This window comes from Aythya marila (assembly GCF_965140915.1).
Source record: "Aythya marila genome assembly, chromosome: 3".
In the NCBI taxonomy this organism is placed as follows: domain Eukaryota; kingdom Metazoa; phylum Chordata; class Aves; order Anseriformes; family Anatidae; genus Aythya; species Aythya marila.
In genome coordinates, this window is record NC_139044.1 from 77,268,825 (window position 1) to 77,294,264 (window position 25,440).

At 40.9% G+C, this 25,440-nt stretch overlaps 2 protein-coding genes across 2 annotated transcripts; both read left to right on the forward strand.

Moving 5' to 3' along the window:
- Nucleotides 1-3,743: 3,743 nt before the first annotated feature.
- FABP7 (fatty acid binding protein 7) lies at nt 3,744-7,083 on the forward strand. The gene is made up of 4 exons (XM_082757776.1): nt 3,744-3,923; nt 4,342-4,514; nt 5,136-5,237; nt 6,717-7,083. The coding sequence occupies exons 1-4, from the start codon at nt 3,782-3,784 to the stop codon at nt 6,765-6,767; spliced, it is 468 nt and encodes a 155-aa protein (XP_082613902.1). The 5' UTR covers nt 3,744-3,781; the 3' UTR covers nt 6,768-7,083.
- Nucleotides 7,084-9,356: 2,273 nt separating this feature from the next.
- Nucleotides 9,357-25,064, forward strand: SMPDL3A (sphingomyelin phosphodiesterase acid like 3A). The gene is made up of 8 exons (XM_082756657.1): nt 9,357-9,611; nt 11,339-11,552; nt 12,080-12,224; nt 15,224-15,320; nt 17,986-18,164; nt 19,396-19,576; nt 21,321-21,445; nt 22,640-25,064. The coding sequence occupies exons 1-8, from the start codon at nt 9,497-9,499 to the stop codon at nt 22,949-22,951; spliced, it is 1,368 nt and encodes a 455-aa protein (XP_082612783.1). The 5' UTR covers nt 9,357-9,496; the 3' UTR covers nt 22,952-25,064.
- The last annotated feature ends 376 nt before the right edge of the window (nt 25,065-25,440 follow it).

Below are 25,440 nucleotides of genomic sequence, written 5' to 3' on the forward strand. Positions count from 1 at the left end.
ATGCTGAAGTTGTGTCTGGAAAGCTGTTTTCTAGTATTGATTTCACAATAACTAGGCGGCTGTTGTAAGTGACACTAACATTTCTGTTAACCTTTTGAGGTTTTTAAAAATAGCTTTTCTATGTTTAAATGCAAAAGAAAGCAAAGGCAAATATTAAAAGAACCAAAGGCTTAATGGTACTAAGTTAAAGTAACTTAATCTCAATAGATAGAACTGGGAGCCAGTTTTAGCACCATCTTTTTTTTTTTTTTTTGAGACGAGGCTCAGTCTTCAGAGTCCTCTGAATGGCAGATATAGATGGCAGATCAGATATAGATATCAGATGACAAGCCCCAAGATACCCTTAAAAAGCAGTGAAGACCCTAGAGATATTTAGTAATATTTGCCTCACTCTTTCAACCATTGTATACCAGCTGTCCTATCAGCTTAAATTAGCGTGAATAAATGTCTTAATAGTTCATAATGAGGTATTAGCAGGTATTTACTTTCCAGGTCTTTCCTAATCTCATGTTGCATCAATTTGTATCCTCAGAGAGAGTCTATCAAAATGAAATCCACAATCATAGACCACTCTGTAATAAATGGCTAAATCCCAAATAGGATTGGTGTTCACCAATTAGCCAGAGACACCAGAAACAGATCTTAACATAACTTGTGCTCTGATGTTAGCCTGTCCTGGCATTATTTTAATTGAATGTTCACGCTATTAGGAAGCCTGCTAACATGTACCTTACATTTTGCCTAAGGTACGCCTTGCTCTTAGAAGGCACGTGGTATAAACATTCTTCCCTGCTGCCACCTTGTCTATCGTATGGTCTGCTGTTCCAACAAAGCCCTTCCAGTGGCATTTACATAGCACAAAACTGGGTTCTTACATCCTTACAGCTTCTTTATACCTAGGACCATTCTATGACTACTTGTGCAGCTGCATATTTAGGCATCTTCATCAGGCTTTATCTCTTTTATTTAAACTGGGATATCTAAGGATCTGCACATCAGTAAACCTAGTAATTTTCTGACTCACCACAAAGCACTATTGTTTATTTTTATTACTGGGATCAGCAAATCAGCTAGAGGATGCGTGAGATAATTTTCCTTAAGGTCATTCTACTGCCCTGTTTGACATTAGATTTTTCCACAAATCAAATCATTCTCAGCCCTGAAGCAACGTCATCCATCTGACACAGCAGCTACTGAAATCTAGTTGTTTCTGTATTACGCTGAGACCAGAGCTGAACAGAGTCACAGCAGGGCTTCAAACAAGGTTAAAATGTGTTGAGTATACCCTGGTCTGCTCTCTAGGAAATCTCTTCTGCTTCCTGCTACACATACTTTTCAATGTGCTTAAATCAAAAGTAGCCCCTTCTATGAGATTCCCCAAATGCCTGAGTGAGTTAGGACCCTGAATCATGTTGGCTTTCAGTGGGATTTAATACCTGAAGTCTTTGAGTGCCAACACTTGCTTTCATATCAGGAGAGTTAGGAGTTGTGTCACTGCAATTTTTTTTTCGCATACATGGATCCATGCAAAGATGTTCTCCAGCTGCTGGGTCTGTTGATCTACACACAGAAATGATTGAATAATGCAGTCATCACTAAATTATCTGAAAGTCTTGTAATATAATATCACCTTAACTCTTGATCAAACTCTACAGAGTAATAATGGCTATCGTACTACAAAGATGGCGAAAGGACAGGTTTAATTGAGTTGCTGTAGCAAGAGTAGCCCTCCTGTGTTAGACCCACAGCAGGACATGGCAAAAAGGTAGATGAACCTGACTGCAAACACTACCTGCACTAATTTTACTACTTTTCCATAACCAGACTGCTAAGCCTCTAGTGACTGGCCACACTGATTAGATTCTCAGCAGCTCCCAACACTGATTATGAGGAATCCACCTAAGACAACCTGTTGGTCAAACTTTTCCATCACATGAGCCTGGTGTCAATTTTGTGCTTTTTTTTTTTTTTCTGAACAAGTGTTTTTATTTTTATTTTTATTTTTTTAAGGGTTGAATGGAGTTGACCTGAGTCTGTGCCCCTCATTCTCTGAATGCCTGGGGGCCTGTGAAACAGGACTATGCCAGAGGGGAAAGGTAGCAAAAAGTAATTTTTGTGTCCTTTATTCAAAGGCTGAAGGTTAGAGCTGTCCCACAGTCACCCCGGATGGCCTTTGGGAGCAATGTTTACTGATTACACTGGGGTTATAGAGGGCTTGACTGACTACAGTCATTAGGTTAGTGAACATGAACGTGAGATGCACTGGTAATGATATTCTGTGCATACTTGGGAGACAGCATTTTTCAACTTAGACCAAAAAAGGGACTTCTGTACTTTCAGCCTTACAAGCAACAGTTGGTGGTCTGTAATTTCAAGTGATGCTCTTACTCTCCCTGTGTTTCTGAACGTGAGTTGAAAAGTCTCAGAAATACAAGTCAGAAGAGAAAGTTGGACATAAACTGAGGACTGCAAGAGGGGATGCATAACTATCAACACTATGCCTCTGTCTGTACGTCAGAGTAAGTAGATGGAAGGGTGAAGAGGAATAGATGCACTAGTTCATATCCTTAGTTAGGTTATCAAAACTAACAAAAATATGTTGTGTGGTAAAAGGAATTATGATTATATCCCTGGGGTTAATTCAGAGAGGGGTTAATTCTTTCTGAGGCCAAGTCAAAAAGTGACATCGATTACCCTATACCCAAAGACAGTGCCATACCACAAGAGCCTGAAAGAAATGCAAATGACAGTCCAAAGCTACTTTCAAAATATTAGGAAAATATTCACAAATATTTATATGTAGTGTGGCTGGACCAGGTAGACAATTGCTGAGGTTTTATCCCTAAAGCACAGGAAATCGCTTTCACTTAACCCCTGATTACTGCTGTAAGAGCTAAGAGCTAGATTCATGACTCTGGAATCTATCCCAGCCATAGGTCAGGAAAAGCTCACACCATCGCTTGAACCACAGCGCCAGGCTGATTTCTGAAAAACTCTCAGGAGATGAGACCCACTGCTTTAAAGGAATTTCAAAGAACTAGGAGGGAAACACTCACAGGAAAAGGAAAAAAAATAGATCTTAATAGATGTAATGGTTTTAATCAGTTTTATTTCTTTCCTCATTCTTAGCTTCCAGATGGTGTCAGTTTGGGAGGCAAGACACTGTTTCCATGCAACAATAGCAAATACCAATTTGCTGAAGCAGCATCGGGATGAACAGCAGCTTAGGGATATGGTTTAGTGGGGACTGTTAGTGTTAGGTCAGAGGTTGGACTCGATGATCTTGAGGTCTCTTCCAACCTAGAAATTCTGTGATTCTGTGTGAAAGATGGCGGGGAAAGGAATCTGCAGTTGGCCAGCACTGTATGAGCGGGGCTGGAAAGGCCTGAAAGGAAAGCTTCCCATGAAGGTGTTCCTGTGGTAGTGCATTTTTATTCAAGCTGAGTCCTTCATGTTTGGCACCCGCTTCTTTTTTGGCAGTGGGCGTACAGCGCGGACGGTGGGTGCTGTGTGGACAGTGGGTACTGAGGCGAGCGGGCCTGCCAAGTGCATCCCTCTGCCCTTCCACCCGCACAGGACCCCCGGGTGGGCACCGCCTGCCCCAACCCTAGGCACCCAGCGCTCCCCTTCCCCTCCCCAGCACCCAGCTGCCCTCGCCCCTTCCCACCCGGGGCCTGCCCCGGCGGGGCGGGGAAGCTCCGGGCCGCGGCCCCCGGCCTGCCCGCGGGGGCGGACCGCCGCCATCCCCGCCTGCCGGCCCCCCGCCGGGCGCCGGCTTTATATGCGGGGCGGCGCGGGCGGCACGGCGCTCCCTTGGCACCCCCAGCACCAGCACCCGCAGCCGGCCGCCATGGTCGAGGCTTTCTGCGCGACGTGGAAGCTGGTGGACAGCCACAACTTCGACGAGTACATGAAGGCGCTGGGTAGGTAGGGCCGGCAGAGCCGGGTGTGGGGCGCCGTGGGAAGCCCGAAATGCGGGAGAGCCCCGTGCCCGTGCCCATGCCCGGCTCCCCCAGCTGCAGGAGGTGGCCGGGTGGGCACGAAGTCAGGGCGAGCGCTGCCGGGGGCCGCGGGGTGCTGGCGCTCGCCGTGCCCCCGAGCGGCGGCTCCTCGTGGCACCGAGCGGGGGCAGCGGCAGGCCCGGGGCTGCGGTCATGTGGGGACGGGTGGCGGGGCGGCCGCGGTCCTGCGGCGGGATCGGGGCCAAAAAGTGGCGTTTGTCACCGGTAACCTGCAGCTGTGGGGCAGGGGAGGAGGTCTGTGTGCCTCGGCGTGTGGCGGGAAGGATGTTTTAGGATGACGGATGTCTGATGGATCTTTGTTTTTTCCTTGGGGGTTTAGGAGTGGGGTTTGCTACGCGGCAGGTGGGGAATGTGACTAAGCCCACTGTGATTATCAGCAGCGAGGGGGACAAAGTAGTGATCAGGACTCAGAGCACTTTCAAAAACACAGAAATCAGCTTTAAACTTGGAGAGGAATTTGATGAGACTACCCCAGATGATAGAAACTGCAAAGTAAGTGAACTTTTTTTTTTTTTTCCTCCTCCCTTCCTACCCCTGAGGTTGTATCCTTTGCAGGGTAGAGTCAAAGGAGAAAAAAAAAAAGTAACCTCTGCTACTGCTAGCTGTAGCACTGTGTAGGACAGGAGAAAAAGACAAGATTGCATCTTGTCTACTTGCACTGTGTCTTGTCTGAATCGGCATATTATGTCTTCAGCCCCCTTTCTACCTTCCAGTGTTGAGGAATTCTGTTGGTTGCCCATTTTTTCTTTTCGTTTGATAAAAGATCATCTGGTGCAACTTTTTCTGGTTGAAATGAGGGAATGCCTTCTGCCTGTGTCATTGAAGGCTTAACAAAGCAGTTACCCAAAGCACATCTGAAAGGATGTTTCCTTCGAGACTGGAACTCAAAGGAAACTTTTTCCTTTCTTTGATACAAATGCTAATTGTATGGAGTTCGCCCTTAAAACGAGGATGATTCATGTGCTTGGCTTTAAAATGGCAGGGACTACTTTTTCTTTTCAGTAGATGCATGTGGATCTAGAGAGAATTCAATAGAAAAGTGCATGCTTAACATGAGTTGAATCTTAAGTACCCCCAAATAAATGAGTGTCTGTATTTTTTGATATCTCACAGTCTGTTGTGACCCTGGATGGAGACAAGCTAGTTCACGTACAGAAGTGGGATGGCAAAGAAACAAACTTTGTTAGAGAAATAAAGGATGGCAAAATGGTAATGGTAAGTATAAAAATCACTGAACATTCACGTACACCACTAATATCATTATCTCAAACTTGTCAACTTTGTGGGTAAATGTTAACTTGCACACAAAGCCTAAACTAATTGGTGGGGAAAGCTAGGAGAGATTTTTCAAATGTTTTTTTTTTTTTTTCTGTTTTGCATCTAGTTTTACTGACAATTCAAGAATTGCTAGTGGTTTTAGGCAGGCCAACCTGTGCATATGCCAAGTGTATCCTTTCTCTCTAGACTTTATGTAAACGCGCAAGCAAAAATAAATAAGTAAATAGTTATGGTAATTTGCAAAATATATGAAGTTCTTGATTATTATATAGGCAATGATTTGTTGTTAGTGATAATGTAGATTTCTTTAAAAATGTTTTATATGTGCACGTGCAAATGATATTTGATTGCACAGAACAAGTATTTAAGTATTTCCATAGTAAAATAAAACTTGAGTATTGCTGGAGGTATTGCTGAAATATTTTCATATTTCATTTAAGGGCTTATTCTTCCCATCTTGTTAAAAATGATTAAAACTGCAATAGTCTGGAGAAAAATCGTTCTTGTTTTAAATTCCCATTATCTTCCTGACTTTTCAGGAACAGGTCCAGACTGACAATACTCATGCTTATTTTTGGCATAGAGTAGCTTTCGAAATAAAACCTCTTCAGCTATTTCAATTAACCTATGTGATTTGACTGTTAGAGAGAAACAGCTTTATTTTCTGAAAAGTTCAAAGAGTATCTGTGTGGATGGAGACTTACAAATAATGAACTTTTTAAAGTTTATAGTCAGTGCAGCACAATGTGACAGTGATTCAAGGAAAAATACATTTCGTTTTTGGAAACAGCAACACACATACAGAAAAAAGCACTTCCTTTGGAATTTGAATGCAGTGAGCTGCTATATTCCAATTAGCAAAATACGTCCGAAGCTCACAAACTGCACTCAGTGTTTTAAACAACTGCAGTAATTGGAATATTTGTCAGTTCTAGCCACGTAAGTGCATAGAATGCATTTATTTTAGTATGAGATTCTCCTTAAGTATATACCTATGCGGAATAGTATAGAATACAAAAATGGGGGGGGGTCAGATTTTACACTGCATATTTTGATTAACTTTGGCAAAATGTGTTATCTGATAAACGATAAATGATAAATTTAAGAAATTACATTCACAAAATCAGAAGAATTAAACAGTCCTTTCTAGTCTCAAGTTGTATTGTAAGTGTATTATGCCTTTCTTAGGTTTGAGAGTAGGAAGGATGAAGTTACATTAATAAGGGAATCATAACTTTTTGAATTTTTTCCTCTTGCTTACTTAAAATATCAATAAAGTAAAATAAGTGTTTTTTTCTATATATTGAGTAATGTGAAACAACCTTGTTTGTCCAGTTATGGACTTCTTAATATGCTTTAAGTTATTCCAGAAAATGTCTAGTGTCTAACATCACTGTCTTTTCCTTGGACTTGCAGACTCTGACCTTTGGTGATGTGGTTGCTGTTCGCCACTATGAGAAAGCGTAGTTTACCTGACCCCTGTCCAGATGTTACTTCTGGATGGATTAATGTACCGTCCATAACTGAAAGTAGCTTAAATGCACATTTCTGGTATGAAGGATTAATAAAGATTTTTTTTGGAGGGGGGGGGGGGTGGTTTTTTTTTTTTTTTTTTTTAAAAAAAAAAAAAAACAACTTTATGCCATCAAACTGGCAAACGTGTGCTGTATAGTGCAACAGGTTAAACTTTGCATTAAAACTCTGAAACACTTGCCTTTCTTTTTTACAGTAAATGGAACATATTTGAATTGTTTTGGAATGGAGATTCAACAGAAATTAAAATGTTTTTTAAACCTGTGCTCCTTTTGCATTTTATGGGATAATATTCCAGTGTTTTAGAGGGAGTTGTAAATGTTCCTTTTTCTCAGTTAAGCAGTAGAAAAGCATGTGGTGTACAAAACCCTGGGGCATTGACTGTATGGGATGTGGGGTATGTGGGAAATGAAAAACTGCCTTCATTCAGAAGAGGTAGCTTCTCTGCTGAAGAAATCTAAAGCCCCCTGTCTGTGTGTGTAGGCAGGTGTGAGAGGTTCAACCCAGTTTCAGCTCCTCTCTTCACTTGAAACATGCTATCTGATTATCCTGCTAAGGTCAGCAGATAGACAGCCTTTGATTTCTGTGGGATTCATGTAGTGCTTGTTTTAATAGTTAGAGTTCTTTGTTTTTAGTTTGGTTAATGTGTTTTTTTTGTTGTTGTTTGTTTTTGCTAATATACAGAAGACTAAAGTACATCTGTTCAAAGAGTGAAGTGTTTCACAGGATGGGAGGAAAGGACCGACATGATAAAGGGAAGGACTGGGGGAGCCCAATATACAAAGCTTGTCTTTCATCTGTCTCCCCAGGGGTGGGAGGGAAAACAATACAAGACAAACCTTCTGAGATTCCTCTCCCTGCACTGTAGTTTTATAGCAAATATGTACTGGAATTTACAATGCACTGTGAGCAAATTAAGGTAAAATACTGCATAGAAGAAATAAATTAAAACTTTCCTGGAAAATATTCCCTAAAAGATTAGTGAGGCAAACACTGCACAGTACTTTATCTTAGGAAAACTGAAGCAGTTGCTGGCATCATGGAGGAGCATGTTTGGAAACTCCCATGTTTTCTGACATGCTGGCTCAGTGGCCCATAGTGAGATGTAGGTAGCTGCAAATCTTTAAACAGGTAGGGTGGAGCTGTGGCATTCAGCTGCTCAATAGCGGGGGAGTATGGCTGCCAAGGGAGGTGCAGGAGGCGAGCCCTTCCCAACCTCCCAGGCCTGATCCTGCACTGTGCATCCCCTCAGATTTGCAACTGGATATCAGGGGAAGTGGCTTTTTGTTTCCTTAGATAGACAGCTTTCTTCCTTAAGGGCTAAGGTAACCTCAATAGCTTATCTCACTCATCCAATAAAAGTTCAGACACAACTGTGGCATCTAGCCAACAACAATACAAGCCTTAATTTGTCAGCTTCACTTTTTCACAAAGAAGCTGCCTGAAAGGAACATCAAAGTGCTTTTTTTTTTTTTTTTTTTTTTTTTTTCTCCTTATGGGGAACACTAGAAATGTAAGACAGTCCTTAATTATGAGCTATCATAAATATGTTTTAAATGGTGGATATTGATCACTTAAAAACTAGGAACTAACTGTTCATCAGAGAAATGTAAACTTGTTTCAATGGTATGGGGAGCTGGATTCTTTTTGTTCTGGGCCATTTCAGCCTCCATTTGCTTAAGCAGCATCTTCTGTCCTTTGGTTTTATTTGCTCATTTAAACCTCAATTTCAGCTTTCATTCATCTCACCCCATGTCTGCCTATCCGCCCGTGTGTGTATTCATCACACGGGCTGTAGTCCTTGCCACCTCTTTGCATAGAGATGGGAACAGCTGCTTTTACTTCATTGCTGAGGAACAGACTTGGGTCTCCATTAGTGGCATTCATCTTTCTGACAAGTGATTTATGGGGCATGAAGTGAAAAAAAAAGAAAAGAAAAAAGTTTTAATCAAATATGAGACAACACTGAGACTGTTAAAACTTGGTTTACACATAAAGCCTGAATGTTGAATATTTTACATTACTTTCACTTTTTAAAAAAGATGACTTTTCCATACAGATGTGCATTCTATATGTAATATATGAAACTGTCATAAATCTTATTGGTGAGGTACTTTCCTGTTCTAAAGATGAACAATATTAATGCCAAAGTAAATAAGGGTAAGAAAAAATGGAGAAGTGTGGTATTCATGAAGTGCCTGTGGCACTGTTCAGAGGAGTGGGAAAGTGAAGGAAACACTGACACAAGGGACCTCCAGCTCTGCTAAAATGGCTTTGCAGACCACTGGAAAACAGATTCGGACAGAAAACCACCCTCAGTGGGTGGACGTGGAGGGGCAGTTTGGGGATTGGTGACATTTACTCTAATTTGCTACTAAAACTGACACCGGGTCCTCCACAGGAAACTATTCTTGAGCAATGAGCTCCTCTGCGGTAACGTGTAACAGCGGGGCTGGTGTTTGCGCTGTAACTCCGCATTTTTCTGTGAGGAACCTTCCTTCCAAAAGCTACCCTAGACTTGCTCTGGCCTCCCCTAGGCCTGCCAAGCGCTCCCCGCTCTGCCCGGGCTCGGGCAGCCCTGGGCTCGCCCCTTTCCTCCCCTCCCGGCCGGGGCGGTCCCGCGAGCAGCCGTCGGCGGGCAGGGCCCTCCCGGCACCGCCAACATGGAGCCGCCGTGGGCACGCACCGCCTGCCTGGCCCTGGGCCTGGCGCTGCTCTGCTCCGCGCTGCGAGCGGCCGAGGCGGCGCCGGCCGGCCCGGGGCCCCGCTCTGCTGTGGGTGAGTGAGGCCGCCGCCAGGCCCCGCGGCGGAGCGGGGGGCGGCGGAGGGGCGGCGGGCGAGGGGGCAGCGGCGGCCCGCAGTGCCCGCCCGGCCCAGGGGGGCCCCGGGAGGGGAGGCCCCTACCAGCCGCGGGGGTCCCCTGCCAGCCCCGGCTGCCCTGGCTGCGGGTCCCATAACCCCCAAGGGGCAAGCCCCGTCCGGCGCCTCCCTGCGTGTTTCTACCCCTGCCAATACAGGCTGCTGCTGTTTTGTGTCCCAGCTGGCTGTAACTTTTAGCTAGCTGCATGCGGTGCTGCTCAGGTAGGTGCGGGTTAACCAGGGTCTCCAGGCAGTCAGCAGGGTACGCCGCACTCCAGCCGGTGTCAGGTAAGGTGAGCCGTGCCCTGCCCGCCCTGCAGTGCCCTGGAGCGTGCCCTGCAAACAGGAGTGCTGTTCTGTGCTGTCAGCCAGCAGCGTGCTCTGCCTGGCCTGGTTTCCGGCACGGTAACAGCCACAGGTGAGTGCTCCGACATTGTTTGCACGGGATTTGCCGTCCCTGTGATCACAGACGTCTCAAACCAAGCGCGCAGCAGTGTTCAGGCGTTTCCGCGTCTTGTGCTCGCAGAAGGCGCAGCGTTGTAGATCTGAAAGATTGCTGCTGGGCTTGGCTTCCTGAAATAAAGCTCCACAAGGTCGAGCCGTGTGTTGCCTGTTATGTCGCTGAGCGAGCATGTGACCTTGGGAAAATCAATTTATATCTGTCCCAGTTTCACAACCAGTGCCACCGATAGACTTGCCTTTTCCAAACGCTTTGAAACTGACAGAGAGAAATTGCTCATGTTTTACATGGGACTTGAAGGCTGCTGATCTCATACAGGCTTAATTCATCTTGTTCAATATATTCCCATGCTATTGAGTTTGTTTGTTTTTTTTTTTTTTCTTCGCGGTGCTAAGTGACAAGTGACTAAGAATGTGTCAACCTAGAAAATACTCAGTATTTAAGGCTGATACACCTCTCTTTGGTAAGAAGCCCAGTCTTTTTGCTGCTGTGGCTGCTAGGGAGCAGTGTTTTGAAATCTGCACACAAGCTGTTTCATGCCTTTCCTTCTAGACCATTATCTTTTATAGCAGCCTCCAGCCAGGGAAGGTGTAGAAAAATAATTAAAATTGTTACTCCCTCTCTTTTTTCAGGTGGTAGAATGGAGAAGTCCCTCTAGCACCTCCTCTGCTCTTCAGTTTCCAGATTGCTATAAATGAAAAGGAGCTCCATATTCCAGCCCCTGCCAATCTCAATTTTTTTTTTCTGCTGAATCGTTGAAACAATCCATGCCTCTGCTTCTGTTTTCATTGTTTCTAAGCAGACTATGTGAAGTACTCTTGTCAGGAATGCACCACTCATGCACACTTATCAGGCGGGATAATCAGCAATTTGTTAAATTCATTCTTCTTTACAAAACTTCAAAGAGGAACAGCAGTAGAAAAAAAAAGGAGCAAACATGGGGTTATCCATGTGTATCCAATTCACATTTGCAAGTTGTAATCAGAAAGTCACAGAACTACTATATATTTTTTAAGTAAAATACTTGCACTTTTCAGAAGTCAATGTCAGAGATTCCTGTTTAGCTTTAGATTCAGCTAAATACATTTATTTATTTATTTTTTTCCCAGGCTGTATAAGGAATGGGATTCTTAGAAGCCTGTTGAGAAATAATGCATTTTCTTTAATCTTTGTTTTCTGTAAACAGGACAGTTCTGGCATGTATCTGATCTGCATTTAGATCCAACTTACCACATCACCCCTGATCGCACCAAAGTTTGTTCTTCTTCCAAAGGAGCCAATGCCTCTAACCCAGGCCCTTTTGGAGACTTTTTGTGTGATTCTCCATATCAACTTATTTTGTCAGCATTTACATTCATGAAGGATTCAAGGCAGCAGGCTTCATTCATGATTTGGACTGGGTAAGTCACTCTACAATTAAAGCTTTTAACAGCTGGATAGGCATATAGTGCAGTAATTCACAAGTTTATATTGACACCAACACATCCTCAGTTTAGTATCTCACAAATGCTACTTTTAAAGAGTCTCCACTTGTCTGAATGGCTAATAAGTGGAAGATTGAGTATATAAGGCCTCAGGAACAGGTTTTGATCTCTGAAACCATTTGTGGGTATTGTTGAACTGTTCACTGTGACATGTGCCATGTGACTTTATTAGTGCAAGTTAAACAGGCTGCGGGGAGGGTGGAAAGCAGAAAAATGAAAGCAAAGGAAAACTCAGAGGAATAACTGATTAGAGTGAATTATCATGGGAGGCACTGTATTTTTTGTCTTAAGGTCATTAAACATAAAGTGGATACCTTTTTAGATGTATTTTGGCTATATATTAGGTAGTGGGTTCTGTGAGATATATCTAGAATCAAGCTATATTATAGCTTATGACTTCTAATCTTAAACTCTTTGTTAATAAAACCTTCTCTTTTTTTCAGAGATAGCCCTCCACATGTTCCAGTGAAAGAACTCTCGACAAAACTCGTAATTAACATCATTGGCAATATGAGTTCTACAATTCGAAGTTTCTTTCCAGATCTTCAGGTTTTCCCAGCCTTGGGAAATCATGATTACTGGCCACAGGTAAAACAAATCAGAAATTTTTTTAGGTACCATGTTAAGTTTGTTTCTCACTCCTCAGAGGGCAAGTGTGGAAAAAAAAAACAACAGTGAAATTTGTATAAATGTTACTCTGGAAACAGTATCCTATGGTTCTCCAATTAGCATTTAAAATGATAAATAAATAATTCCAATCTAAAATACAAAGTATATTTGTATGTGTTAAGTTACCCAACCAAATGTTGGTGCCAGATAAAATCTGTACATTGCCTGAGGTGATGCACGTTTACTGTTAACCATTCCTCTCCTTGTGGCTTAGGACCACCAGGTCTCATCAGTGTGTCAATACACACTTTTTCTTACTATGTAAGCCATACATATATGTAAGTCAGGCGTGTGTACAATAGCTTAACGTAACAGAGATAACATCCTTGGTGCATCTGGCAGCATGTGGTAAGGTTCAAGGCTTGCTGAAAGACCTACTGGAAGTCTACCTGCAGACATCACTGGATTTTTTTATCTCACTGATGGAATAACTTTTGTAATGTTCCCATAGTTTTGCCACTACTATTAAAAATGTGTCTTTCTTTCTTTGCTTATTCAAAATTTAGAAATATTCCCATTAACTATTTACTGTATATGTGGGCCATTGCAGCTGAGGACAGTGCTTCTTTACAGTCAGTGATCTGTGAATATTTTTCTTGGCATAGCACAAAAATAAACAGTTGCTTCATTTGTCCTTTAAAGCATATTGCAAGGTGATCTGGCAGCGCACAGGACTGAGAAACAAATTCTGTCATTGGATCTGAGGGGATCGGAAGGGATGTTGAGCAGGTCAACTAAAACAATTTGATAAAGACTTTTGTTCCAGCCTTCTGTGTTATTAATTAGGCCTATTGTGGGATATTTGGTATGGTAGCTGGCTTTGGTATAGTAGTATCATTGCCTGTAATTAGTGATTCCTAAATCAGGGAGCATTGGAAGTGCTTAGAGAGTGAACAGGGCAATGTGAGAAGGAAAATCAGAGCTAAGCATGTATCATAGCTTGGAGCTGTGAGTGCCCAGACCAAGTTGGGACTGGAGTGTTTTCTGGTCTTAAGCTGTTAGTATAGTTTGAGCTTGTCGCGTACACTCACAGGAAACAAGGTTAGTTCACCAGAAACTACTGATGATTTGGTAAATACCACCTTCAATGAAGTTTAACTCATAGTATCGTTTTTATTTTAATTAAAAAATAAAAGCAGAGAATAGTTGTCATTCAGCAGTCTCCTGTGGTATAAAGAAAAAAAGCTGTATGCAGTAACCCCATAAACAAAGAAAGATATAAATCCACATGGCAGACATTGACATTTGAATGTAGTGACACTTTTTTGACAAATATGAGTTTTGTTTGTGAAATTAAGTTTGAAGGTAGAAAAAAGATGGTCAGCAGGGGCAGCTGGACGGCAAATAGCATTTTGAAGCAGGCTGCGTATTGGAGTAACTGTTGTAGTTTTGTGTCCAAAACTACACAAGTATTTTTGTGGTGCTTTGCTTTGAAATGGCAGACTCCACTAATGCACAGAACCGGCATACGTTTCTGTTTCTGTTGGAAAAAAAACATGCGACCAGAAAATCCCCACTATGAGGTTGTTGGATTTTTTTGCTCTTGAAGACATTTTTATTTTTCTTGGGGACGTGCTTGGCAATACGTACCATAGACTGGAAGTAATGTGGAGCAAGCCACACTCTGTAGGCTGTTCCAGAGAAGCTGTGGAGGCTGTTTGCTTACTATACACCAAAGAATTTTATTGCTTTCTGTTGCATTCTGACCTATCCATCATAATGATTTCACGGTCTTGGATGATTTTTCTTGCAGAGCCTATTAAAAATACTACTCAGGTTAATCAACCACTGGGATACCTTTTAGATTTTTTTTACTGTGACCTTGGTCTTTCTGCATAGTCTTACTTTGTTTCACATTCTTGCCCCTGCTTACAACAAATGCCTTAACTGCTGTCTGATCCAAATATTCACAGAACGCTGATTTGCCTTTTAGAGCCCAAGACCAAACCACCTTCAGTCCATAACATGGCTTCTTATCTGAGATCAGACTTTGCTGTGTCTTAGTGACTTAGCTCTGGCTGAACTGATATGACTCAGAGCTTTCTTAGTAACTAATACCTGTGCATTACAAGCAACAAATGTCTGAACAGACTACTGATTGCACTGCTTCTAGACAGAGACTTAGTGCCTAAGCCTCTAATAAAGTAAGGTTAGTTTCAAAGATCTTAGAAAGGTCAAATTCTATGTTTAAGAACCCATGCACTGTAATAGTGTTCCTATTTTTTGACCTCTGATTTTTTTTCCTAGCATTAAAGATTGAAGCAGGTATTTTAGGAAAGGCAAGGACAAACTGGAATCTCCCTGTCAGGGTGAGATGGGAGCATGGCTCTAATCAGGCTATGGCACTTGGGCGTTGCTTGGCTTGGACTGAAAAGTGCTGCAGTCCTTATTAGAGCTGGTGTGTGTAAACATTGACAAAACTTTTCTTTTACATTTTAAATCAGAACTAGAGGATATCATGGAAATATTGGTTAATCTCATTGAAATATTTCTGAGGGTTTTTGTGGGATTTCGGGGAGCTATGAATCCCAAGTTGTGTGAAAAATTCACCTGCTATATAAGAAACTTGGGTTCAAGCTTCTTCTCCAAGAGACTGTATTTTTAGAAGGCAAATAGATTGTGAATCTTTGGTTTATAATTTTGCAGGATGTATGGTTTTTACTTAGCTGTTCTCCTAAGGCTTGAAATATTTCTGGCACTAGTTTAACAATGTGTTAACATTGTTAATGCTGTCAGTTCTAAGACTGGGATTTTTTTCCTGATCAGCAATACTGGATGGCGAGATTTGTTTGTTGCTTTCTGGTGTGCTACCTGGTGATCACTTATGTATTATGGGAGAAATCAGGTGGAATGATAAATTAATTTTTTTGTACGTGTGTCTGAATAATAAGACTTAGGCAAGTTCTGCTGTCTCACAGGATCAGCTTCCTGTAACCACCAGTGAAGTTTACAATGCTGTAGCAGATTTCTGGAAGCCTTGGCTAACTGATGAAGCAATCAGTACCTTCAGAAAAGGTAAAGTGTGTCAGTAATACATCATAAAGCTAGGACTTAGAGACTAATGATGCTATAGATTTGTCCCCTTTGTTCAGCTTTCTCACAGAATGAGTTATTACAGTGGATTATGTAGAATCGTAGAATGGTTTGAGTTGGAAGGCACTTCAACAGAACCATCCAGTTCCAACCTCCCTGCCAAGGGCAAGGACACCTCCCACCAGACCAGGTTGCTCAAAGCCCTGTCCAGCCTGGCCTTGAACACCTCCAGGTATGGGGCGATCACAGCTTCTCTGGGCAACCTGTGCCAGGGTCTCACCACTCTCTGAGTGAAGAATTTCGTCTTTACATCTGATCAAAATCTACCCTCCTTTAGTTTAAAGTCATAACCCCTTGTCCTATCACTACACTCCCTGACAAAGAGTCCCTCCTCAGCTTTCCTGTAGGCCCCCTTTAGGCACTGGAAGGCCTCTATACTGTCTCCCTGGAGCCCTTCCTTCCCCAGGCTGAGCAACCCCAACTCCCTCAGCCTGTCCTCTTAGTTGTCCCTCTGAACTCTGTCTCTCCCCTCACTGTCCCTCTGTTCTCACCTCTGGTGAGTCTGCACCTTGAGTACTGTGTTCAGTTTTGGGCCCCTCACTTCAAGAAGGGCATTGGGGTGCTGGAGCTTGTCCAGAGAAGGGCAACGAAGCTGGTGAGGGGTCTAGAAAACAGGTCTTATGAGGAGTGGCTGAGGGAATTGCGGTTGTTTAGCCTCTAGAGAAAAGGAGTTTCAGTCTCAAATAATGACACTGTACAATTACTTTAATTGTATGGGTCATAGTGAGGTGGGGATCAGGCTCTTCTCTCAAGCACCAGGAGACAAGATGAGGGGAAATGGCCGCAAGTTGCACCAGGGGAGGTTTAGGTTGGGTACTAGGGTAAATTTCTTTACTGAAAGAGTTGTGTGGCATTGCAATAGGTTGCCCAGGGAATTGTTTGAATCACCATCTCTGGAGGTCTTCAAGAAAGGTGCGGATTGAGAACTTACTAGCGTGGTTTAGTGGTGGACTTCAGTACTAGGTTAAAAGTTTGACTTGATGATCTTGGAGGTCTTTTCCAACTGGAATGATTCTATGACAGTAGAGGTGCTACAGTCCTTTGGTCATCTCTCTGGCCCTCCTCTGAACTTGTGCTAATAGGTCCATGTCCTTGTTGTACTGGTGACCACCAGAGCTGAACGCAGTGCTCCAGTGGGGTCTCACAAGAGCAGAAAGGGAAAATCACTTCCCTTGACCTGCTGGCCAAGCTTCTTTTGATGCAGCCCAGGATATGGTTGGCTTTCTGGGCAGCAAGCACACATTGCTAGTTCATGTTGTGCTTCTTATCATCCAACACCTTCTCCTCAGGGCTGCTCTCAGTCCATTCTCTGCCCAGCCCAACCTATATCTGTGCTTGGCATTTTCCTGCATTGCCAGGCACAGAGGTGAGACTGACTAGCCTGTAGTTTCCTGGGTCTTCCTTTTTTTTTTTTTTTTTTTTTTTTTTTTTTTTTTTTTGAGAAATAGGCTTATTTTTCCCCTCTTCCAGCCAGTGGGAACTTCACTGGAGTGTCATGACTTATCAAATATGATGGATGGCAGCTTAACAATAATGCTTCTTCTGGAAGAAGTTACTTAATTTTTTGAATATCAATGCTTATCTTCAGGGTACATTTGTTCTCCTTTGCAATAGTCATTACTGCTTCTTGTAACACGGACAGTTTTATTGGCTTTTTACCAATACTCGTGAAGTATCTTATTGTCTTCAGGACCTCATAAAAAGTGCATTTCTAGAAAAAGATGTATGATGCACAAGAAGAGTTAAATTTGGTTGTACAGAAGTTGATGACATGGTGTTTCTGTTTTGATACTGTATGGAATAGGCATATATTTCTTCAGATTATAGTAGTACATAGTCTTGGTGATTATATTGTTAATTACATCATGTATGTATCCAACTTACTCAACTGGTAAAATAAGGATATGCTAATTATGATTTTTCTTTTTACCAAAAGACTGAAAAATTCAGCCCAATTTCCAGACATTATGGATTTGGAATTTTAATTTGTGTTTTGTGTCCTGAAAAAGAAAGACATCTGGGTAAGAATGGAAGTAGGAATTCTAATAGGAAAATAAAACTCAAAGGAGCAGATCTTAACGTTAAAGTATATTGTTACAGCTCTATTGTCACGGCTCCAGTGAAGTCCATGAACTATGAAATTGCACCCATTGAAGTCCTGTGTGCCATGCTCTTAATTATGTCCTAGCCTAAAGCTAAATGAGTTTCGAAGTACCAGGCTTCCTGGACAAACCTATGTGTTTGCAGTATTTGTACTTCTAACAATTACTGCATCTCCGTTTGTGGTAGAAATGTTACAGGGCATTTCTTGTGCATGAATTGGATAATTGCATGTGGAAACAAAAACAAAGGCAGTTACAGGCAAGGATTCATAAAATATTCAGTGTCCACTTTTCATACTAAAATGTTCCTGAAAACAGATTTTTAAGATGTTCTGTTGTGATAAGGTGATACGTAGCCTGGCTAAACACATCCTATTTTACTAGGAAGAGGAAGACTGGATATGTTGTTGGTGCTGTACTTTGATTCTAAAGTTGTGCTTTGAAGCCTTTCTGTTTTTCAGATGATGTTGGTCTTACTTTCACAGGTGGCTTCTACACACAGCTGTTTGAATCAAGCGTTGGCTCTCAACCACTCAGGATAATCAGTTTGAACACAAACTTATATTACAGCCCAAATAGCGTGACTGTGAATATCACAGACCCAGCCAACCAGCTGGCCTGGCTGGAGGAAATATTGGAAGCGTCTTCACAAAAGCAGGAAAAGGTAAGGGTAGTGAACAGAACCCATTGGTGTTATTTGTTTAAACTTTGAAGAAAAGAAGAAACTAAGAAAAGTTTAGATTTAGAGCTTAGTGATATGGTTTAGTGGAGGACTTGTTAGTGGTAGGTCAGAGGTTGGACTAGATGATCTTGGAGGTCTCTTCCAACCTAGATGATTGTATGATTCTGTGATATAAATATGATTTTAGAATAATATTAATGTTACCAAAGAGATGGAAAAAATCAGTTTCATTTGTATTAATAATTCTTTGTTGAATATGCACATTATATATGTACTACAACAATTAATACAATAATTGCATACTCTTTCTCAAATTATCCAGTAAAATACCTTTTCTCTCTTATAATGTAAAATGCCATAGGAGCCAGAAGGAAAATACTTTAACTTTTGTTTCTGAATCTTTTTACTCTAAGCCTTCAGTTTTAAAATGTGCGCCCTTGGTCTGAGACAAAAGTTATTGTATTTCATTTACATTGATACATAATTATGAGTATGAAAACTAGATATCAGAAAAGATTTTGACAACCACAAAACTTAGCCAACCTTCAATTTAAGTGCTATAATAATAATTAATTGCCTAATAATACTCAGTTTTTAAGTGGGGTTATAACTTGTTGCTCATGTTTATTGATTGGTGTGGGGATTGGATCATCAGCTGACCAGGAAAAGTGTTTAGTGTGAAACATGTTTACAGTTGCTGTCTTTTTAAATATTATATTATAGTGGGGGGAAAGGAGATCTTTCACTTTCTTGTGCCATTGGAGGCCAGTCTCAGTCTAAACAACAGACTTAGAGACTTACAGAAAGATCGTAATTAGTTCTTCTATGTTTATGCTGAATATCTGACCATTCCCTATAATACTCTAACACAAATATTTTTTGCTATTCCCTTGAGGTGCCAAATCATGTCTTGCCCTGGTTAACTTACATTTTCATTTGAAACAATTGAACACATTTTTCTTTGCCCTAAAATCATGCAGAGAGTTAGCAGAACTCTTTTTCAAGAATGCACTAAGAAAAAACTATTTTTCTAATTAAATTTAAACATACTTACTCACTGTATTTTGTATAGTAAAACTGCTGTGATTTCTGGCTTTCAGAATGCCTTTTCAAAGATAGCATTAGAATAAAATTGTGTTAACCTTTTCTAAGTTAAAGCTAAAACTATCAGTTTCAAAGGAAGATGCTAATTGTGTTTTCTCTAATTTCTTAGGTGTATATAATAGGACATGTACCAGTAGGATACTTGCCATATGCAAGGAATACTACAGCTATCAGGGAGTATTACAATGAGAGACTAGTGAAGATTTTTCGCAAATACAGTAGTGTTATTGCTGGGCAGTTTTTTGGCCACACACATAGAGATAGTATCATGGTCCTCCTGGATGAAGAAGGTAAGGATGCTCTTTGAATCCTTCATCCTTTTTGATTAAAAGCAAATTAATGTTTTCTTACATGGTGTTACCGGTCAGTCTGTGTTGTAAATAACTGAAAAATGAAATTGTGAAATTCTGCTATTTATCTACAGAAGTTCAAGCCTCACACACTCGCAGATTTTTTCCGAAGAAAACCTTGCAAGACAGACTGTCTTTTTTTCTGAAGTCTGAAGAGACTCTGCAGGCTTCCTATATTTTTAATGAATGCTCATGCCTAGACAAGAATTTCTACTCTTTCCTCTCCACTTTCTCAGTGACATGGGCAAATTGTACTAGCCAGTTGCTATTGTGTAATGTGTCAAAGGGAATGTTCTCAGGCCAACTAGACATGCTCTGTGTTCTTGTGTTTCCTGCATCATTACTGTGCCTCTCTGCTGAGTTCCCTGCTGCTTCAAAGTTAATTAAGATAGGGGTAAGCAGGAGGCAGGGGAATGAAAGTCTCTGCTTGTTGCATCTCTTAGATCAGCAAGAAAAGCACCTTCAAGAAAAGCAACCAGGTTTGAAAAGTTTGTTTATTGCTTTGAAATCCCTTAATTTTAAGCGTGGATATTTCTGTATGAAACACTCTTACATCTCTAGCAGAAGATCTCTAACAAGTAGCTAGTTAAATGCTTTTGTCTACAGCATAGTGAGGCGTCTACTGCTTTGGTTTACATAAAATATCCCAATATTAATTGGCTCCTTATCTGTGTTTGTTTTTATATGAACTTATAAAAGCAATGCCCAAAACGCGGACTGGGCTAACAGGGCTTTAAATGATTTACCTTCTTGCATACCGTTAACATGGAATTAATGTCCAGTAAAAATCAATCCAACCCAGGTGAAATAAATGGCCTTTAATACACTCAAATGGTTTTCAGAACTGTCTTACACATGCATATTTTTGTCCCTTGTCCCATTTGTGCATGAAATCATCACCTCTACTGCAAATTTCACTGAGAATAGGCAGAACTTGATGCATTCTCATTACAGTTTCCATGTGCAAGTAACTGCTTCCAGAGTATTTTAATAATTTTGCATATTTTGCCAAAATCCAAACAGTGAAATTTCATGTAGCGTGGTACAGTTCATTTATCTGTACAGTTTTAGGCTTTCTTCTCTTTATGTCATTTTTCTTTTTGACAAAATTTCAGAGAGTTACACAGAGAACCTCTCAATACTCTTACCTGCATATTCTGCCCATTAAGACTTTTGTATGTCCTCATGTTTCAGTTACCATAAAGATCAGTGTTTACTAACTAGATTCTGGGCTAGTCTAGATGAGTGAAGTCAGAGTCAGTTTATGATACCCTGGTGTTTCTAATGACATTATAAATACATGAAGAACAAATACATAATGCAACATGTAAAGTGTAGCATGAGGAAAGCTACTCAAAGTTCTGGATGTTTCTTCAGTAGAAATATACAAAGTACAGAGGCCTTACCTGCAGGCAAGACCATTTAGCACTTGGACAGTTGAACTGGTGTGAAGCCTCCAGTATAGATAAACTTAACTGATAAGCAGTGGATTGTAGATACACAGATTTTGGTCCATTGAATGGAAATAAATGAATTAATAGTGGTGTAACTAATCCAGGGTAAGAAATTGCTGATGTACTTAAGCTTCTCACTCTAGCTCTTGTTGTGTTGGTTCTCCATAAAAATATGTTTGAGAAAGAAATGATTGAAAGGTAAGTGTTTCCTCCATTCCCTTTTCTTGCAGAAAAGCCAGTAAATTCCTTGTTTGTGGCACCTGCTGTAACCCCAGTGAAGAATGTATGGCAAATGGAGTCCAATAACCCGGGTGTCAGATTCTATCAATATGATCTTCTCGATTATAGCTTGCTGGTACGTAAGGCTTTTAAAGCATCATTTAGGACTTAAATATTTAAATACACTGTCACTAAAAATTACAGTGAGATGTCAGCCTTTGTAGTATTCTGGTAATTGGTGGAACTTTAGTGCTTACTGTTATTTTTCTTCTTGGGCAAAGAAGATGAAATCTGAGAGAGAACTTGGTCAGTCTGTCTGGCTGCAAGACTACCCAGTGCTTGCTGTTCTCTGAACATTCCTACGATGTAGAATCAAAGATGGTCAGAATTTTTCTGGGCATAATCCTGAAACTGTTTGCAGGGAGCTCAGCTCTGCAATGGTGAAAAAGGTTCATACCAGTTATTATTAGCTTGTTTACATACCAGTGTTGTTTGCTGGTGATTGTCTGAGCTTTGGGAGGCATGAAGTGCTTCTACAGGGTATAGAAGAGCAGATGAAGAAAATCACACTTCTAGCCATGTGATGCCTTTCATAATCATGCAGCTTTCTATATAGGGTTTATACTTTTAATAGGAAATTGTAAAGACATTTTAAAGGACAAAACTTAGAATACTTCTGTAGTCTTTATTTTTTTGGAGATATAGTGAATCCTGTGTGGTGCTTTTAGCTCTGAGTAACTCAGACATTCTCTCAGTAATTCAAAGTAAAGTCTTGACCTTGCCGAGTTCAGTGACAATACATCCTGTGGCTTGACTGAGACTGGGGTTTCCCTCTGGAGATCTGTGCTAATGTTGCCTGCTTCTTTCCTGTGCAGCTTTCATTCCTGTATCTCCATCTCTCCCTTTCCTCTGAATTCTCCCTGGGCTATTCTTTTTCTGTCCATTCTGTCCATTTCTGTCCCTCAAGCAGTGTCCACAGAAAAGAGTTCTGGATTTCACTCTTTTGCCCCAGACCCATGCCAGACACGAGCATAGTGGAATTTGGTTTACAGTTTGGACAGGAAAGACTTCTAACAGTGCCTCTGCTGCCTTTTGTGTTTCTCATTTCTTCTCCCCATCCCCCCACCATTACCACACTGCAAGTACCAGCTTTGGGTGTAAGCCCAGCTCTTGGGGTGGGACGTGACCTTCTATTCATTTGTGAATAATGAGGAGTGACAGCTTCCTAATCAATATATCACTCTAGAGACTTAATGAAGCAGGGAAGAAAGCAATACAGCAGTGCCTATTTTTTTTTTCTTCTTTTTTTTTTTTTTTTTTTAAACTGTAGGATCTTTGGCAGTTTTACTTGGATCTCAGAGACGCCAACAAGAAAAATGAATCAGACTGGAAATTAGAATACATCCTGACTAAAGCTTATGGTATTGAAGACTTGAAGCCTGAAAGCTTATATGAAATGGCCAAGCAGTTGTCTATGCCACACAGCAAGCTGTTTGAGCAGTATTACAATAACTTCATTGTGAGTTATGACACAACCATTGTCTGTGAAGAGGGGTGCAAGACCTGCCAAATATGTGCAATCCAATATCTGGATTATTCCTCATACACAGATTGTATCAATCAGGAAGCAATGTGGAGATGAGAAGTCTCTAGTACAATGTATATTAATATTAACTTGAGCCTTTGATTTAAAAAATCTGATCATCCTCTTGCTCAAGCGCTGACATGCTGCCAGGGAACCTGTGGGACTTGCCTGAATTTCAGGGGAATAATAAATCTCCGTAGATTTTTCTTCCTTTAAGCATATTTTCCTTCCACATCTAAATAAAAGTTTATTGGCTGTGTAATAGTGGCCAGATATTTTGCTGTTGTTTCAAGTGTACTGTGCCCCCCTGTAACAGGCATCAGAATGTATGAGAAAAGAAGTTACTCAGTTCTTTGGAAATCCAAGTTTCTTATCAGGGTGTGGACTCGATGATCTTGAGGTCTCTTCCAACCTAGAAATTCTGTGATTCTGTGATTCTGTGAAATGTAGGCAATGCCATTTCAGGCATGGGAATTGTATGGGGGTGGATTTCAGCCATCCGCTGCTGTGATTTACAAAGTGAAGACTGTAGAACCTCTGTTTGCTGAGGCTAGAGTGCAGTTACCTTGTTGATGTGATGCCAGTATTGGGCATCTCTGTCCCTGTGCTGTTTCCTTTTCTTTCTTATCCTCTTAAATTCACCTCTGTTCAGGGGCATATTTTAATGACAGCATGAATGTGATAATGGATCACAAACCTCCAACCTGAAAATACTTGAAAGTACTCAGTACACCTGAGTGTACTTTGTGATTATCCATCACCAAGTGCTTCTTTCCTATGATAGGCCTGTGTATATTGGTGCTGCTATCAAGCAGTCAGCTGGCATGAGATTTTGCAGCAGACTACAAATCAGGTTTAAATTAATCAACATCAATAATTAGACATAGCTAATGTGCAATACAGGCAAACATGCACTAACCATGATAGTCTTGGGTTTCTCAGGTTTCTGTGTTTCACAGAGCAGTTGGACACTTAATGCAAAGCTTATCACATGTATCAATTTACAAGTGCACAAACCACTTCTTGGGACTGTGTGCACAAAATGATATATCAAGAGGACAATTTGTCTAGTGCATACAACCAAGAAAGATCTTTACTATTTTTCTGTCTCATCAAGAGTCATACTTTTAGAAACTTTGGTCAATATAATATCATACAGACTCTATTGTAGAAAATATAACTCCGGAGTAACTAGACTGTGGCAGTGGTTATGAGAGAAATCCAGTTGCAAACTGTTTATTTTCATGAGCTTAAAGTCTTTATTTTAGCTGTTGAGGAATTTTCTGGTTTTGTTTCCATCCAAGCTTGAAATACTTGGAAAATCTGTCCCCATATATTTCACTAAGTCTATAGTGTTCATAATTGTAGATGCAGATACTTCAGATTTGTCACGCATCAGTCATCGGCAGAGGAAATGGCTGGTTTGGTAAATTTGCATTCAGAAACAAATCTTCCTGTGGCAACTGTGTTTAGAAATGCCATTAATGATGCATAACAGGTAGTTGTACTGTATTTTCAATTTTGTTCTCAGAGAAGGTACATGGGCATGTAAACTCTTTAGAGACATTTATTCTGGCTAATCTTGGATGTAACTGGATATGTAAATAGTGTGAGTTAACATGGGTTCCATGCAGACTGTCACTGTGAGGAAGTACAAGAAAGTTTCAGTAGTATATGTTGATGATTCACTCTTTGTTGGATGTGTTTATTGTTTGGTTTTCTCATGGTTTGGTTCATTAAAAAAAGCTTGTGTTACCAGTGTCACTTCTCCAAGGGCAAGCAAAGTTACGGATGGATAGCATACAGACAATTACAGTTGATTTTGCTTCAATTTGCCAGATGGGTTTTGTTCAATTCAGTTTTGTGCTTTGAACAACTTTCTCTTACTGGTTTGTTTTTGTGATTTCTCTGACTTCTGTTTAAACTTAATATCTACAAACCATCCTGGAAAAGTGCAGTAAGAATTACCTAGTTATATACTCCCACTAAAGATATTTTTATTGCTGAATCTTAGGGAGAACTGAACCATGTAGCAGATTAGTTCCAGAGCTCTGGTATGCTGTTTATGAGTTCTTGGGCTTCTTGCTTCCTATATTATTTTTTATCTCTGTATATGTCTGTAACTATTATTTAGTGAGCATAAAAAAAATAAATGCCTACAAATATCTATTAGCAATCTATGCTCTGTTTGTTTGTTTGTTTTAAAAACATAAATGCTGACTTTATCTGGACTTTAGATGAAGTCAAGTGCTGGATGGCACCAGCCAAGGAAGTTGGTTTTGTTTCAGCCAGAAGGATATATCCCCTAAAGAGTTATATTTAGCTAGGGGCCATCTACTACGATACATCCAGTTATGCAGCCTGGCATTCTCCGCTTCTCTTATACATAACTATATTTATTCAAGTGCAAATGGAACTGGCCAAGAAAGATCCAGGAATATGTTTAACTGCATCATCTTGTAATTTGGACGTAAAACAAAGAGCTGTTAAGAATGTTGCACTGTAATAAACAACAACAACAACAAAATCACACAAAAAACTTAAAT